Source organism: Pezoporus flaviventris, unplaced genomic scaffold (assembly GCF_033815535.1).
Source record: "Pezoporus flaviventris isolate CSIRO_AGI_PZ_B2104156 unplaced genomic scaffold, CSIRO_AGI_Pfla_v1 ptg000054l, whole genome shotgun sequence".
In the NCBI taxonomy this organism is placed as follows: Eukaryota; Metazoa; Chordata; class Aves; order Psittaciformes; family Psittacidae; genus Pezoporus; species Pezoporus flaviventris.
The window spans coordinates 9351689-9365091 of NW_026892602.1; the positions used below are offsets into that span (position 1 = coordinate 9351689).

The 13403-nt window shown below is 40.4% G+C and overlaps 1 protein-coding gene across 2 annotated transcripts in view; it reads right to left on the reverse strand.

Annotated features, from left to right (window-relative positions):
* PEPD (peptidase D) overlaps window positions 1-13403 on the reverse strand; it is a 140476-nt gene that overhangs the window by 10737 nt on the left and 116336 nt on the right. For both annotated transcript variants that reach the window (XM_061469165.1, XM_061469164.1), the window contains one exon: window positions 11240-11424. In XM_061469165.1, the coding sequence (XP_061325149.1) occupies window positions 11240-11424 (185 nt within the window). The remainder of the gene's footprint in view (window positions 1-11239; window positions 11425-13403) is intronic.

Genomic DNA, 13403 nt, shown 5'->3' on the forward strand with positions numbered 1-13403 from the left:
GCTCCACATTCACTTCAGGGAAAGCCTATTTCACAGAAATCCTGCTTGCAACAGACACTCAACAGTGTTAGCTTTATTCTCACTGATCACCCTAGTGATACTGGGGTTGCTTTTGCTTTTCTTTCTTCCTTTGCAGAGCTTATTCTGTTCCAACGCACAGCATTTTAGAGTAACCAAGATTTTTGGAGCTAACCAGCGAGGACATCAGCAGGTAGTTTTGCCCATTTTTCAGAGAAGCAGAGCATTTGCAGTTCTCAGTGCCCTCACAACCCTGCAAGTGTATCCTGACCATTTTCACTGTGTATTCAATGCATTTTATTTCATATGTTTAATTTCACAGAGCATTATATAAACACTAAAATAAAGCACAATTTTGTTTTACTAAGGCTAGGAAATAAGAATGCTCTGATATTAAGCAAGGCACTTTGCATTTATATTCTTATCAAAACCCAAAGAGAATCAATATATTTCTAAACTTGAAACAATAACTGCACTGAAATTGAGCCATTTTTCTTTCTGCTGCTGCCCCATGGGGTTTGGCATCTCACACATTCATTGTAATGTGTAAAGGAAATAAGGGCATCCAATCTTGTGGCTTAATCTCTCCATGAGCTGTAAACAATTAGATTAGTGTCTGGACCTTTTGGTGTCCTGCCAACTATCTATCGGCTGCTTTACAACAAACAACCCATATTTGGCTTTTAAGTACACTTCTCTTCAATTCTACTTCTAAATGCCTTTTCTGAGGCACTCAATCCAAGACAGATGCTAGAAAGATGAATGCACAGTGAGGAAAACAATGGCAAACATCCTCTGAAGGCAGCCCTGGCATGGCATCTGCATTTTTTTGCTTTTTCTTGAATAAAATGATGTTTAACATCCAGGTGTGACTACTGAGCCCCGATGCCCACTTTATTTACCTCTGTACAGCTGTTAAAGCAATAATAGGCATTTTGTCTGGATAGCTTACAGTCTGATTGTGCTTTTAGTACTGCCTCCAAAGAAGTCAACAGAAGTTCACAGCTCTGGACCAAGACCTGGGGATTCATGTTTGGAAACCTCCTACAGCAGTGCAGGCTCCCTGAGACATCAGCATTCAGGGAGGGCCCCTGAGTCACCTGAATTCTACTGCTCACCCAAAGTAAAACTCTTAACTTCTCCAGAAGCAATTTACAAACTGATGCTCCCCCCTACTTTATCTCAACTCTGGGTTCTGTTGGCTCCTGGTTTTATCTCCAGGTATTTGGATTTTGCAGGCACTGAAGTCACTGTGTAAATGGAAGCAGCAACGTCTCTTCCACAAAACCATCTCTAACAAGCCTTTGGTGAAAGGGTAATACTGCTCAGCTTTTCAAAAACGGTAAGCAGGACACCCATGGGTGGGCTTGCAGTGAGGAAGACCTACAGTCCCATTTAATAGAGGCTAGCAAGATGTTCACCAAGAGATGTGTGAAATGGATGGAGGGACAGGCTCTGGGCATTGCATGTATATGGCCATGCACACCCTGAGTGGAGGACAACCGCAGTCCAACTTACTGCAAGGCTGCAAGACAAAATGAGCTGGGACAGTGAACAAGTAGAACAGGAAAGTGAGAAGGTGACCAAGCAGCAGAGCAGCACTGGATTAAAAAGAACATCAGACAATGGCTTCAGTACCCCAAGTGACATGTGATCTCTGGGCACTCATGACCATCTCAGTAGCTACCATGGACATCAGGTCCATGAGCTGACAGTTCTCAGCTCTTAGTCCACTTTGACTGTTTAGGAAAACTAGGGCAAACTTCATGATTCTATTAATGACTGTAGCACCACAACCCCCAAACAGAAGATTACAGGTCTGAAACAAAGACACTGCCATTTTCTATCAAGTCAAACCTGGCAAAAGCCTGATGAGGAAACCTTGCACTTTCATCCATCAGTATGAATCTTCTGCCATTAATGAATTTTCTTCTTTGTAAGGAGGAAACCTTCCCACATATTGCACCTAAACAGTGAAAGCCTTGTTTTCAACAAAACCCATGATACTGCTCTGTAGTCAGATGAAATACAGAGTAAAAAGGTGAATGCTGGTGTAGCATCTGTGTGGATATCTGTTTCTATTACTGTTATATCCTCAAGGCTGGGACACAGAGCAGGACCCTGTTGCACTCGGTGCTGTTCAACTCTAAAGCATAAGCCAGTCATTTGCCTCAAAAAAGTGTAGAGAATAATCTAGAAAATACTAACTCCTAGGCATCTAAAAAGTGATTCCCAGTGATATTCTCAAAAAACTAGTTTTCGAAGACCTGTTTTCCTGTATATTGCAACAATAGACTCTATTTGAGATTGTTTTCTAAGACTGATTTTATTTGGAGGTTCTGCTCACATTTTAAAATGGAGACACTCCCCCGACAGTAAGCACAGATGCATGACACTGTCATTTGTGACTGTACTCCTGCCAAGAACATCAGATTCCAATTAAGGGTTCATGTAAGGTAACAAAAAACAGCATGTCTAGGCAATAAGGACTGTCAAGGGAACAAGAGAATTATTATGTAAACTGATTTCATTACTATGTAAGCAAAATAAAAGTTCAAATTAAGTGTGCAGTAATACAAAATATAGATCTATTTTTGGAATAAGAAAGGAATTAGAAAGTATGCAAATCTGACTAATCCCCAGAAAAGTGGCTGTGGAAGACCAGAAGTTGCAATATCCCCAGAATACCTCAGTATAAGGATGAATTACTGTCTGCTCCTAAGCAGCTCAATGGTTAATGGGGTATACGTTGCTTTTTTCATGGAAGAACTGCAATGTGTATCATGCTGGCTCTTGTCCCACAGATGCTGGCTACCAGGCAAAGTTAGAAGGAGAATAGCTCCAGGCCCACTCAGGTGAGCCTGATCTTGGGTCTGCCTTTGGATCAGGACAGAAGAAGACCACAGCTGATGTCTCTGTATTAGCTGCTTATCACCCACAGGGTCATGGCACTAGCTAGGGATGCACAGAGGTGCAAGGACACCCTCCTCTTGAAACCAGGGCTGCAGCAGTTAGTTGGCATCACCCAGAAGCTTCCTGCAGCCAGCAATGGCAGCAAAACATGGCCACAGCAGAGAACACCAAAGGCACTCTTAACTGCAATACTGAACCACAGTATAAGACTCATATAGACACAAACTAGTTTTTGGTACTTTTTTTCCAGCTAAACCATCACAGAACTTTTTTGAGCCCGACAGAGTATCCCAGTTAGACTACATCCAATACAGCAGAGTCCTAACCATTTTACCAAGCTAAGTACAATCAAGTATTTAAATTAGTCAGAATACTAACATTATATTTAGATTATATGAACTGAACAGCAAAGTTAAGTCTCAGCTCTTTCGCTCTTCCCTATTCTCCCATTGTGTATACTCAATTTCTAATTAGCTCATTTGTAAAAATGGAGCCTTATGAAGCTAAGAAAGTAAGTATTGAATTCCATTTCATTTGTCTCCTGGTCCCTTCTCTATAAGCCCTTGCTTCTCTTTCTGACTGTTACTAATGAAGATTAGTTTATTCAATCTATCCCACTTTCTCCCAGCTGCCTGAGCTGCCTATAGTCACCTGAAGGAACTGCTGTCAGTTCTGCCTTTAAAATCAGCAGCAGGTTACAGGAGAACATGCCCCAAGCATCACATACCACTTGTGGCATTTGCAAGTCAAAGCTTCCACTTCTGCAAGAGAATCTAATTACTAGCTGGAGGTTTTGGGACACAGCTCAAAGTTAATACTGGGGGAATGGAGGGCACATGATGTTTAACTGGCTATTCTATTTGAAAAAAAAATTGTCTTTTCCTTCGTATTAGTTGTGGTATTTTAAAATACTTTAAGCTACTTCTTAAGTTTCCTGTTATTACAGGGAATGAGGAAAACCCACCTGCCACTTACTTGAGGCACTGCTGCCTGCTGAATCAGATAGAATTGAATTTCAGTGCATCACTACAGTGGGGTTCTGAGCATAACTTCCCATGTAATTTTTGCTTCCTGATCCTCAGATGTCACCAAGCTCCACTGCTATCATAATGGAAATAATAGAACATATGGATTCTGTATTTTTTTCTTAAAACCTAAGCATGAGGAAGAAAAAAAAAAAAGAGATAGCAAACAGTAAAACTGACCCAGTTGACAATTACAACATAAACCTGGAAGATGATGAGACTAGATTTCAATAGAGGATTCAAAAGAAATTAGATAAAGAATTATGAACGCTACCAGCAACACTATTTTAAAGTTAGACCAATGCCAAAGCACCATTTAAAATCTACTGGACAGGTTTTCTAGTGACACAAAGAAATCGTACATAGCTAATGGTCTTAAAAAAAAATTTCCTTTTGATCTTTAGATACTAGTACTAGTGGAAATTGGGTTGCAAAACCCCTAATGTATACCTATGATACCTTTTTATATCTCATTTTACATGTAATTGAAAGCAGAACTATACTCTCTTGGTTTTTCTCTCCTACTGTGCCTAGAATGATCTGTTCAAAAAAGCAAGAGCTCTGTTAGCCTCTCTCAAAATTTCAGAGAGATCTGGACAATAAATATTCAGATAAAAACTCTCTTAGCACACAGTCTTTTGCAACAAGCTTCAACAAGTAAAAGAATCATAACCAAGTGTCTCCCTCACTAAAAATTAGCCAGAACTAATGAAACTCAAACTAAGCAACAAAAAAACCTAAGTCCACAACACTTTCTTTCTCAGAGTAGGAGGGAAACCTTGTGGTATGACAGGGCATGGTCTGCACCATGGCACTGCACTGACCCAGCACCTGAGCCTTCCCTCCTCTTCTGCCTCTGCTCAAGTCCTAAGTTTTCATGAACACCCAAAATCCAGCATCTATCGTTACAGGAAAAAGATGCAGGGAACTGACTGCAACTTTGCTGAGCACATTTAAGATTCCAAAGCAGGGTAAGAATATCTATTAGCCTACCTCTGGGAGGGGTTTAAATCCCACAGAAGAATCTTACACTGCAAGAAACTCTCCTGCGTGATGTTTGACTGAACAGATAACAATAAGCAATATGGATTTCAGTGCTCCTCTGCATGGAAATGCTGTAGAATTTAAGGCCTTCAACAACTTTTTTCTTGCCTGCACTCTGCCTGCCTAGTGGCCCACACAACAGGGCTCTGCTACGCAAGAATTCAAAGAATCAAAAAGAAAGTGATTCAAGGGGACCCCACGAAGCAGAAGCAACAGCTTTTTTTCTCTTAAACTTTTCTCAAGGTATACAGTGGCCTACAAGAACAAAACCTAGAGCTAAAACTGGTGAAAGACCCATTTACTCTTTGCTCATAGAAACACCTACCATACAGGTTGTTTCATGTTTGCAGGTTCTGGGTACGCTGAGCTAGAGCAAGGCTTTGACCACGTGAAGCAATTTGCATCACTGGGGCTCTATGTAACAGCTGTAGGCTTCTTGGTAAATTCACCTCATCCTCTGCTTCTTGAAGGAAAAAACATTAATGCATCATTTGCAATGCTAACCACAAAAAAATGAAATCTTCTGCTTCAGCATAAAGTAGGATACATAAGGAAAATAACTTTTGCCAGAACAAGAAAGGGAACAAGATTATTCCTGTATTCTCTGGTAAGTTGGGTGACTTAAATCTCCAGTCATCTCGGATCTGGGAGCAAGCTTTCTGTTAAAGCCAGACACAGCCTGTATACCTCTCTGAGCAGCAGAGATATTCCCCAAGCATGCAGAGTAATGGAGGGACACAGGTAACTCCAGGATCAAAACAAACCTCTAACCTTCATTTGTTGATGCAGAATAGTGATGAAAGAATCAGCTTTTCACAAGAATAGAAAAATAAATTAAAACTTTAAGATAAATCATACAATTCCAAAAGACAAAACAAAATGAAACTCTTAATTCGTAAGATGTTAAAATCACAGTACTTATTAACCTAACTTAAATTAACTGGCTTATTATTATAGAAAGTCATCAAATGTACTTAGTGTTCTTTAGAGCCTTACAGTCAATTAATATAACATGAAATTGAATCAACTCAAGCATCTAGAGACACAGAACCTAGATTTAAATGAAAACTTCAGCCCCATCTACCTCAGGGTTTCAAAACTCAGGATCACCTGCCACGTTCTGCTCATTGCAACAGGCACAAGCCCTCATTTATATCCCATATCGAATTTACCTAGAAACAAATGAAAGAGTGTGGAAAAACCATCTCCATGATTAAATTCTAGAGCTGAAGCTAAGCCCAGTGGAGTTTTCACCCTTTGAAGCTAACTCTGTCTGACTAAGGGCCAGATTTTCTGAAGTGATTAGTACCACTGGGGCTGCATTTTCAGAACTGCTGAAGTTGTAGTTAGGCCCTCAAAAGAAGCAGACTGGTTTTCAAAGATGTGTTTGACACTCAGTTTCCCCACGAGAAATACCACAGTACACTGCAGGGGACTCAGTTCCCCAAGGAGCTCTTCACTGTTGAGTACTTCTGAAAATTAAGACATTTACTTATATGCTTCAATGGGAAGCACTGGTGGTTTCACTGTTTGAAACATCTTGTCCTAAAATGAGGGTGCTAAGATGGATTTATTGCTGGCCAAACCCAGTTATTCTTTATCATGGCAAAAAGAAGGAAGGGAAATGTTATATTTTCTAACAGAGTTTTCTATCCTAGAGTTTCCTTTGCAGAAAATCTGCAAGCTTTTTACAATGTTTGTCAAAGAGGAAGAAAGTGCTTGTTCAATGTTGCATGTGAAAGCAGCTTACTGGAAAAGATGAAAACATATTCTTGCCAATTTTGAAAAAAGAAATCTTTGGCTACTAATGAATAACTAAGCTAAGCTAACAATGTCTGGAAATAGTTTTTTTGGAACACAAAAATCTTTGTGATGGATAAAAATTAGGAAATTAAATCTTATTGTATTATTCCAAATGTAACTGTTTACACTTGAGGGAAAATAATGGAATAATATCCACTTGGAAAGTTCTTATTTATAAAAAATCCTTTGTAATACTCCCAGAAATTCCCTCAGCCAAAAGCAATTAAGTTCCTTCTTAACCAGCTAGAAAAATAGAGCATGATACTACAGGCATGGACTCAGTGTACAATAAACACAAAAATGGCTTTATGAAATTCCTTGTGAAAATCTTGTTAGCTGCTAAACATTTAAAATGCAACAAAACCCCCTCCACAGCATACTACATGTCTTCAAAATGCCTTTTTTTCATAAAACAACAAGGCATAGATAAAAAGCCTTCTCCCATTTAAGAGATATGTATCACACAAGAGAGGTACTCAGTTGCTCATGTTTAGATTTACCTGGGGAAAACCACATCCCCTAAAGCCTTACACTGTCATCATGGCCTCACAGCCCTACAGCTCCCTCCTGTCACGGGCATGGACTGTGCCTCCCATTGCAGCTTCAAGCCTAGAGAAGCCTAAAGAAGTTCACCCCATAAATAGGCTTTTGACGTGGGTCTTCCACAATCAGATGCTCTGGCACTCAGGTACCTCACCTTAGTCAAATGACCCAATATAAAGAGCCTCATGCTTTGTGTCAAACAGAAGTCATGGGTCTAATGGAGGTCAATTAATGCTGCAGAGAGAGTTTAAAGGGATTGCTCTTCTGCAGAACATTACTTTTTGGCAGATACACTATTTTTCAAGCTAACCTGATTCTATACATCCATCTATGTGCACATTTATATGCAAATACAGGACTTTACCTATTTGTGAGCTCACACACAGGCTTCCCCCATATTCAGGAAATTTGTTTGTTAGGATTGGATTTTGAAAGTAAATCAGCTACGCGAACATTCTTAATGTAAGAATGCAGTTGCATGTCTACACAAACAAATAATTTTAATACTTGCAGGTATAAAATTCTCCGTATACATAGAGCTCTGATATTTTTACACCCATTAGGCATGAAACTGAAGAGTAGAACTCATTTGACAATACAACCCCTGCATCCCTACAGGAATATATATCCTATATTTATAACAGGCTGCTCTTTCAAAACTGTGGATAGCTTGGTCTTTCAGAAAAATGACCCTTAAATTATATAATATACCAGAAAATTAACAGCTATAAATTTGCTCATACGTTAATAAAAAGTGTCAAAACCAGATTCTGTAGCCCTTATGCCCCACTACTGAAATCTGCTCAGAGATCAAGGTATATAGGGTCCATTGTCCTATACTCCCCCAAAATCAGCTCCAAAATCTACCTCGAAATTAAAGAACTTGCTCTAACCTTCAAAGCACACAATATCTAAGTAAACCCCAAGCACTGTAGTTTTCACTCTTCATAATTCTTCTCACTTGTCCCTAAAATTTAGTTGTCTCTTTATCCTACCAAGTCTTGAATGCGTGCTCCAGTTTATATAGAATCATAGAATAATTAGGGTTGGTAAGGACCTTAAGATCATCAAGTTCCAAGCGAGACCTTGCACTAAAACCATGTCACCCAAGGCTCTTTCCAGCCCGGCCCTGAACATTGCCAGGGATGGAGCATTCACCACTTCCTTGGGCAACCCATTCCAGTGCCTCACCATCCCCACTGTGAAGAGCTGCTTCCTTGTATCTAATCTAAACTTCTCCTGTTTAAGTTTTAACCCATTACCCCTTGTCCTATCACTACAGTCCCTAATGAAGAGTCCTTCCCCAGCATCCCTATAGGCCCCCTTCAGATACTGGAAGGCTGCTATGAGGTCTCCACGCAGCCTTCTCTTCTCCAGCCTGAACAGCCCCAACTTTCTCAGCCTGTCTTCATACAGGAGGTGCTCCAGTCCCCTGATCATCCTCGTGGCCTCCTCTCGACTTGTTCCAACAGTTTTGTGTCCTTTTTATGTTGAGGACACCAGAACTGCGCACAATACTCCAAGTGAGATCTCACAAGAGCAGAGTAAAGGGGCAGGATCACCTCCTTCGACCTGCTGGTCACGCTCTTTTTGATGCAGCCCAGGATACAGTTGGCTTTCTGGGCTGTGAGCGCACACTGAAGCTGGCTCATGTTAAGCTCCTCATCAACCAACACCCCCAAGTCCTTCTCCTCAGGGCTGCTCTGAATCTCTTCTCTGCCCAACCTGCAGCTGTGCCTGGGATTGCTCCGACCCAGGTGTAGGACCTTGCACTTGGCATGGTTAAACTTCATGAGGTTGGCATCAGCCCAGCTCACAAGGGTGTCAAGGTCCCTCTGGATGGCATTCCTTCCCTCCAGCGTATCAACCAAACCACACAGCTTGGTGTCATCGGCAGACTTGCTGAGGGTGCACTCAATCCCACTGTCCATGTCAGCAATGAAGATGTTAAACAAGACCGGTCCCAACACCGATCCCTGAGGGACACCACTCGTTACTGGTCTCCAGCCGGACATTGAGCCATTGACTACAACCCTTTGCGTGAGGCCATCCAGCCAGTTCTTTATCCACCGAGTGGTCCATCCATCAAATGGATGTCTCTCCAATTTAGAGACAAGGATGTAGTATGGGACAGTGCTGAACGCTTTGCACAAGTCCAGGTAGATGACATCAACTGCTCTACCCCTGTCCATCAGTTCTGTAGCCCCATCATAGAAGGCCACCAAATTGGTCAGGCAGGATTTCCCCTTAGTGAAGCCATGCTGGCTGTCACCAAGCACCTTGTTGTTTTTCATGTGCCTTAGCATGCCTTCCAGGAGAATCTACTCCAAGATTTTGCCAGGCATGGAGGTGAGACTGACTGGTTTTTAATTCCCTGGGTCATGCATTTTCCCCTTCTTGAAAATGGGGATTATATTTTCCTTTTTCCAGTCATTGGGAACTTCACCTGACTGCCATGATTTTTCAAATATGATGGACAGCGGCTTAGCAACTTCATTCGCCAGCTTCAAATTCAGACAGGTTATTCACAACAATCTAAGTGAAGGCATGCAACACATTAGGGTCCTGGATTTTTAAGTCTATGAACTCTACAAGTAATCACATCCCTTGTACTTTGCTGAACGTCTCCATTTGTACACAGAGAGAATGCACCTGGGAGATAGAGAGGCAAACATCCACCCTTTCTGTATTAGCGAGTGAAGAAACTTTAAAATCAGACTAAGGCTGCTTTTGATTTTTGTTTCATTTGTACTACATGTAAGTTTATTAGCTGATGATAATACACTGCTATCACAGTACTGGTCACAGTAAGTACACTGTGAACACGAGTACCCTCAAATACTATGGACTGTTTGTTCCCTGCCTGCAAAATGAATCCAGCTGCAGCTTATGTATCCTGTTCATCCAATATGAGCAAGCTCCAAAACATGCTTAAACCACACCTAAAAAGTTCCTAGCTTCTTTTTCAGGTTCTTGTAAAAGAATATCTTACATAAGAGAGAAGACAAGTGATAAATTTTCCTACTGTATTATTAAAAAACCTTAAACAGCTACCCTCAAGTAACCAAAACATAACACACAGAAAATCCTTCTGAAATCTTTCAGAAGCTGCTGGAAGCTTCCTTCCTTTATTCAAACCTTAAGTTCAATTCCCCTTAGAGATTTTTTCAGCATCATTGCAAACATCTTCCTGTTCACAGGTTACAGAATTTTACCCATTCTGCTGTCAGACCACAGCCATGAGCCATTGTGTTAATTCAAGGAAAAAGGTAATCATTGTGTGTTTTCTGCAGAAACTCAGAATGCAAGAGCCTATACACTTTCACATATGCAAAGACTGTAAAACTTACTGGTTTCTCTTTCTATTCTCAATTACAGGACAACACATCCACACTGGTGCCCATACTGACACTGGAAATCAGATTTCAAGGAATATGAGCCAGCTTGTTTCCATATGACACAGTCAGTGAAATTTACTAGCCCAGGTGCAGCAGTGAGCTCCCACAGCTGCCTCACATCTGGAATGGAGCAAGTGAGTCTCCCCTGTAAGACTATAAGTCTTAGGTGCTCTCTGTGACACCACACGTTATGCTTAAGTGATATATTCTACAGTGGAAACTCATGGAGGAACAACACAAGCTATATAGGAATTGAACAGACTAAGAATGCCAGAAGGACATAATTCTGACGTGGACTTCTCCACGTCAGAACTTTATGTTTTAATGAACCAACAGATTCTCTTAAAGAAAACTCCATGAAATACCACACTTAAATGCATATTTGCTCTACTTCTGAGAGGATGCAACAGGCTAATCATACGTAAACTAACAAAAACACTGGTAGAATTAAGAGTGGTTAATCTGTAAGGCAGTTGAGAATGGACTAACACTAACCTCTGGGTAGCCTCCAACATCATGCACATCGATTCCAAGTAGGTGTCCAAGTCCGTGTGGCATAAATATTGCACCCAGATGAACCTTCACCATGTCATCTACATTGCCTTTCAGAATGCCAATTTTAGTCAACTCCTCCAGATGGACTCTGTCAGCCAGACGGTGCATATCAGGCCAGGCGACCCCTTAGAGAGCAGAAACAAGCAGCTGAGTTAACTATTGCTGAAAGTTTTTAAAGACGACTATCCAAAAGCAGATGTAACACACGTACCCTTTGCTTATACAAAAAAAAAAAAAAGGTGTAAAGAGCAACTATATTAGCACAAAAATACTTTAAACAAGTCAAAATCATCTTACCATGCATGTGAAGCACAGAAATCTACAAACGAGAGAAACAGCAGAACCTTATAAGCCAGATTCACATGAAAAAATAATAAGACACTGTATCTAATCATGCCTATGTAAATCCAAATGTATCAGTGAGTTTTCTAAAAGAATGTAAACTCAAAAATGTAGTTATTTAAAATGCAGAGCATAAAATATTACTATCCTATTATTTTCAATAATGATCATAACTATTTAGAACATTTGAGATGGACAGTACTTTTCTATGTACGTAGAAGATTTAAAACCTACATCTTTCTGGCAAAGACACTTTCCAGAAATTGATGATTCCCTTGTGTTAATGGGCTGTGTAGAACACAAGTCCTCTAATATACGTACTAGAAGAGCATTACAAAATACTTTTGGTTGACTAGAGACAGAGTGCCAGGATACATTAGATTTCTATTATTTTGGTATAGGATACAATCTTGTTTGACAAACTGCTTGGGGGAGGAGGGAGGAAGAAAGCAGCTCTTTTGTTACTAACACAGTACTGTCTTAATTAGTTCACTATGGCTTTGAGTCATCATCAACAGAGCAATTGCAGAGTCAAGACAACTAGGGCTAAGGTACAGTAGAAGAATATTTTCCTTGTTCAATTTTGGCATGATTAAACAAATAAAAAATGAGCAATTTTAAAGGCCAAAACCCCATCAAGTTCCATTTGCTTTAATCCTGTTAAAGATGCAGCTCTAGGGTCTTGTGAACATGAATGTCATTTCATAATTACATTAGCACTTTCTGCTGAAAGTACTGAGGCTTCAAAGACTGAAAGAAAATCATCCTATGGGAGTGCTTAAATAAAATTCAGTTGTCTTATATGGCTCTGATACAGAGATCGGAACCAAAGTGAAGAGCAGGGCACTGCTCCCTCTTGTACACCATCCACACAGAAACCGATGCACCTTGACGGTCCCATTAATGCTGTCTGGGAATCAGCTCAGCATGTAAGTTAGTTAATAGGCAGCCTCCTTTTCCCCATCAGATTACTCAGAGATCAAACTTTTCAGCCTGTTGCATGCATGCAGCTGAAGAAGCACCTTCCTGGCCCAAGCAAGAGCACAAGACAGAGGTGTGGATATGCTGGACAATATGCTGGACAAACAATATGCGGACAAACTCTTGGTTGTGGTTTCCTCAGACAGGCCAAAAGTGCCCATGTGAGTGACGCTCACTCACAAAATCCAGCTTTCCTGTTCAAAATGTGCTATTCTTGCGTTTTCCCTCCTTTGAAAAGGAATTTAGTCTTCCTTCAGTATGAAATAATACAACTATAACAAGTTGTTCTTTGACAACCATGTTCAACATAACTACATTTTAAAGGAATTTATCTTTTTATCTTTTTGAACATTGACTGCATTGCAATTTTGACTTCTCTAGATTCATCTATGCTTTAAAGTTATTTCACAATAGCCTCCAATCTACTGTGTGGAAACCTGAAATCATTACGATCTATCACATCAATATTGCACATATCAAACTGGGAGTATTACTGAATCACAGTTGCTTTCCTGTTTACTTTGAGGTTGTGGGAATACAGAATTTCTGTGTGTAATTCCCAGTTCAGCTTCGGTACTTTGCAGTCAACATTAACTACTCTAAAAGCCTTCAATACTCTTTCTGGGGAGACTAGATGTTCTTTTGAAATCTCTCCCATTATTTCCTAACTGAGTATTACCACAAGTCTTCTATTTTCATCGCCATGACTGAAAAGCCATATGTAATTTCTTACCCTGGTCAACTGTTCGAAGCCTCATTGGCTCTTGATATAAATGAAGGT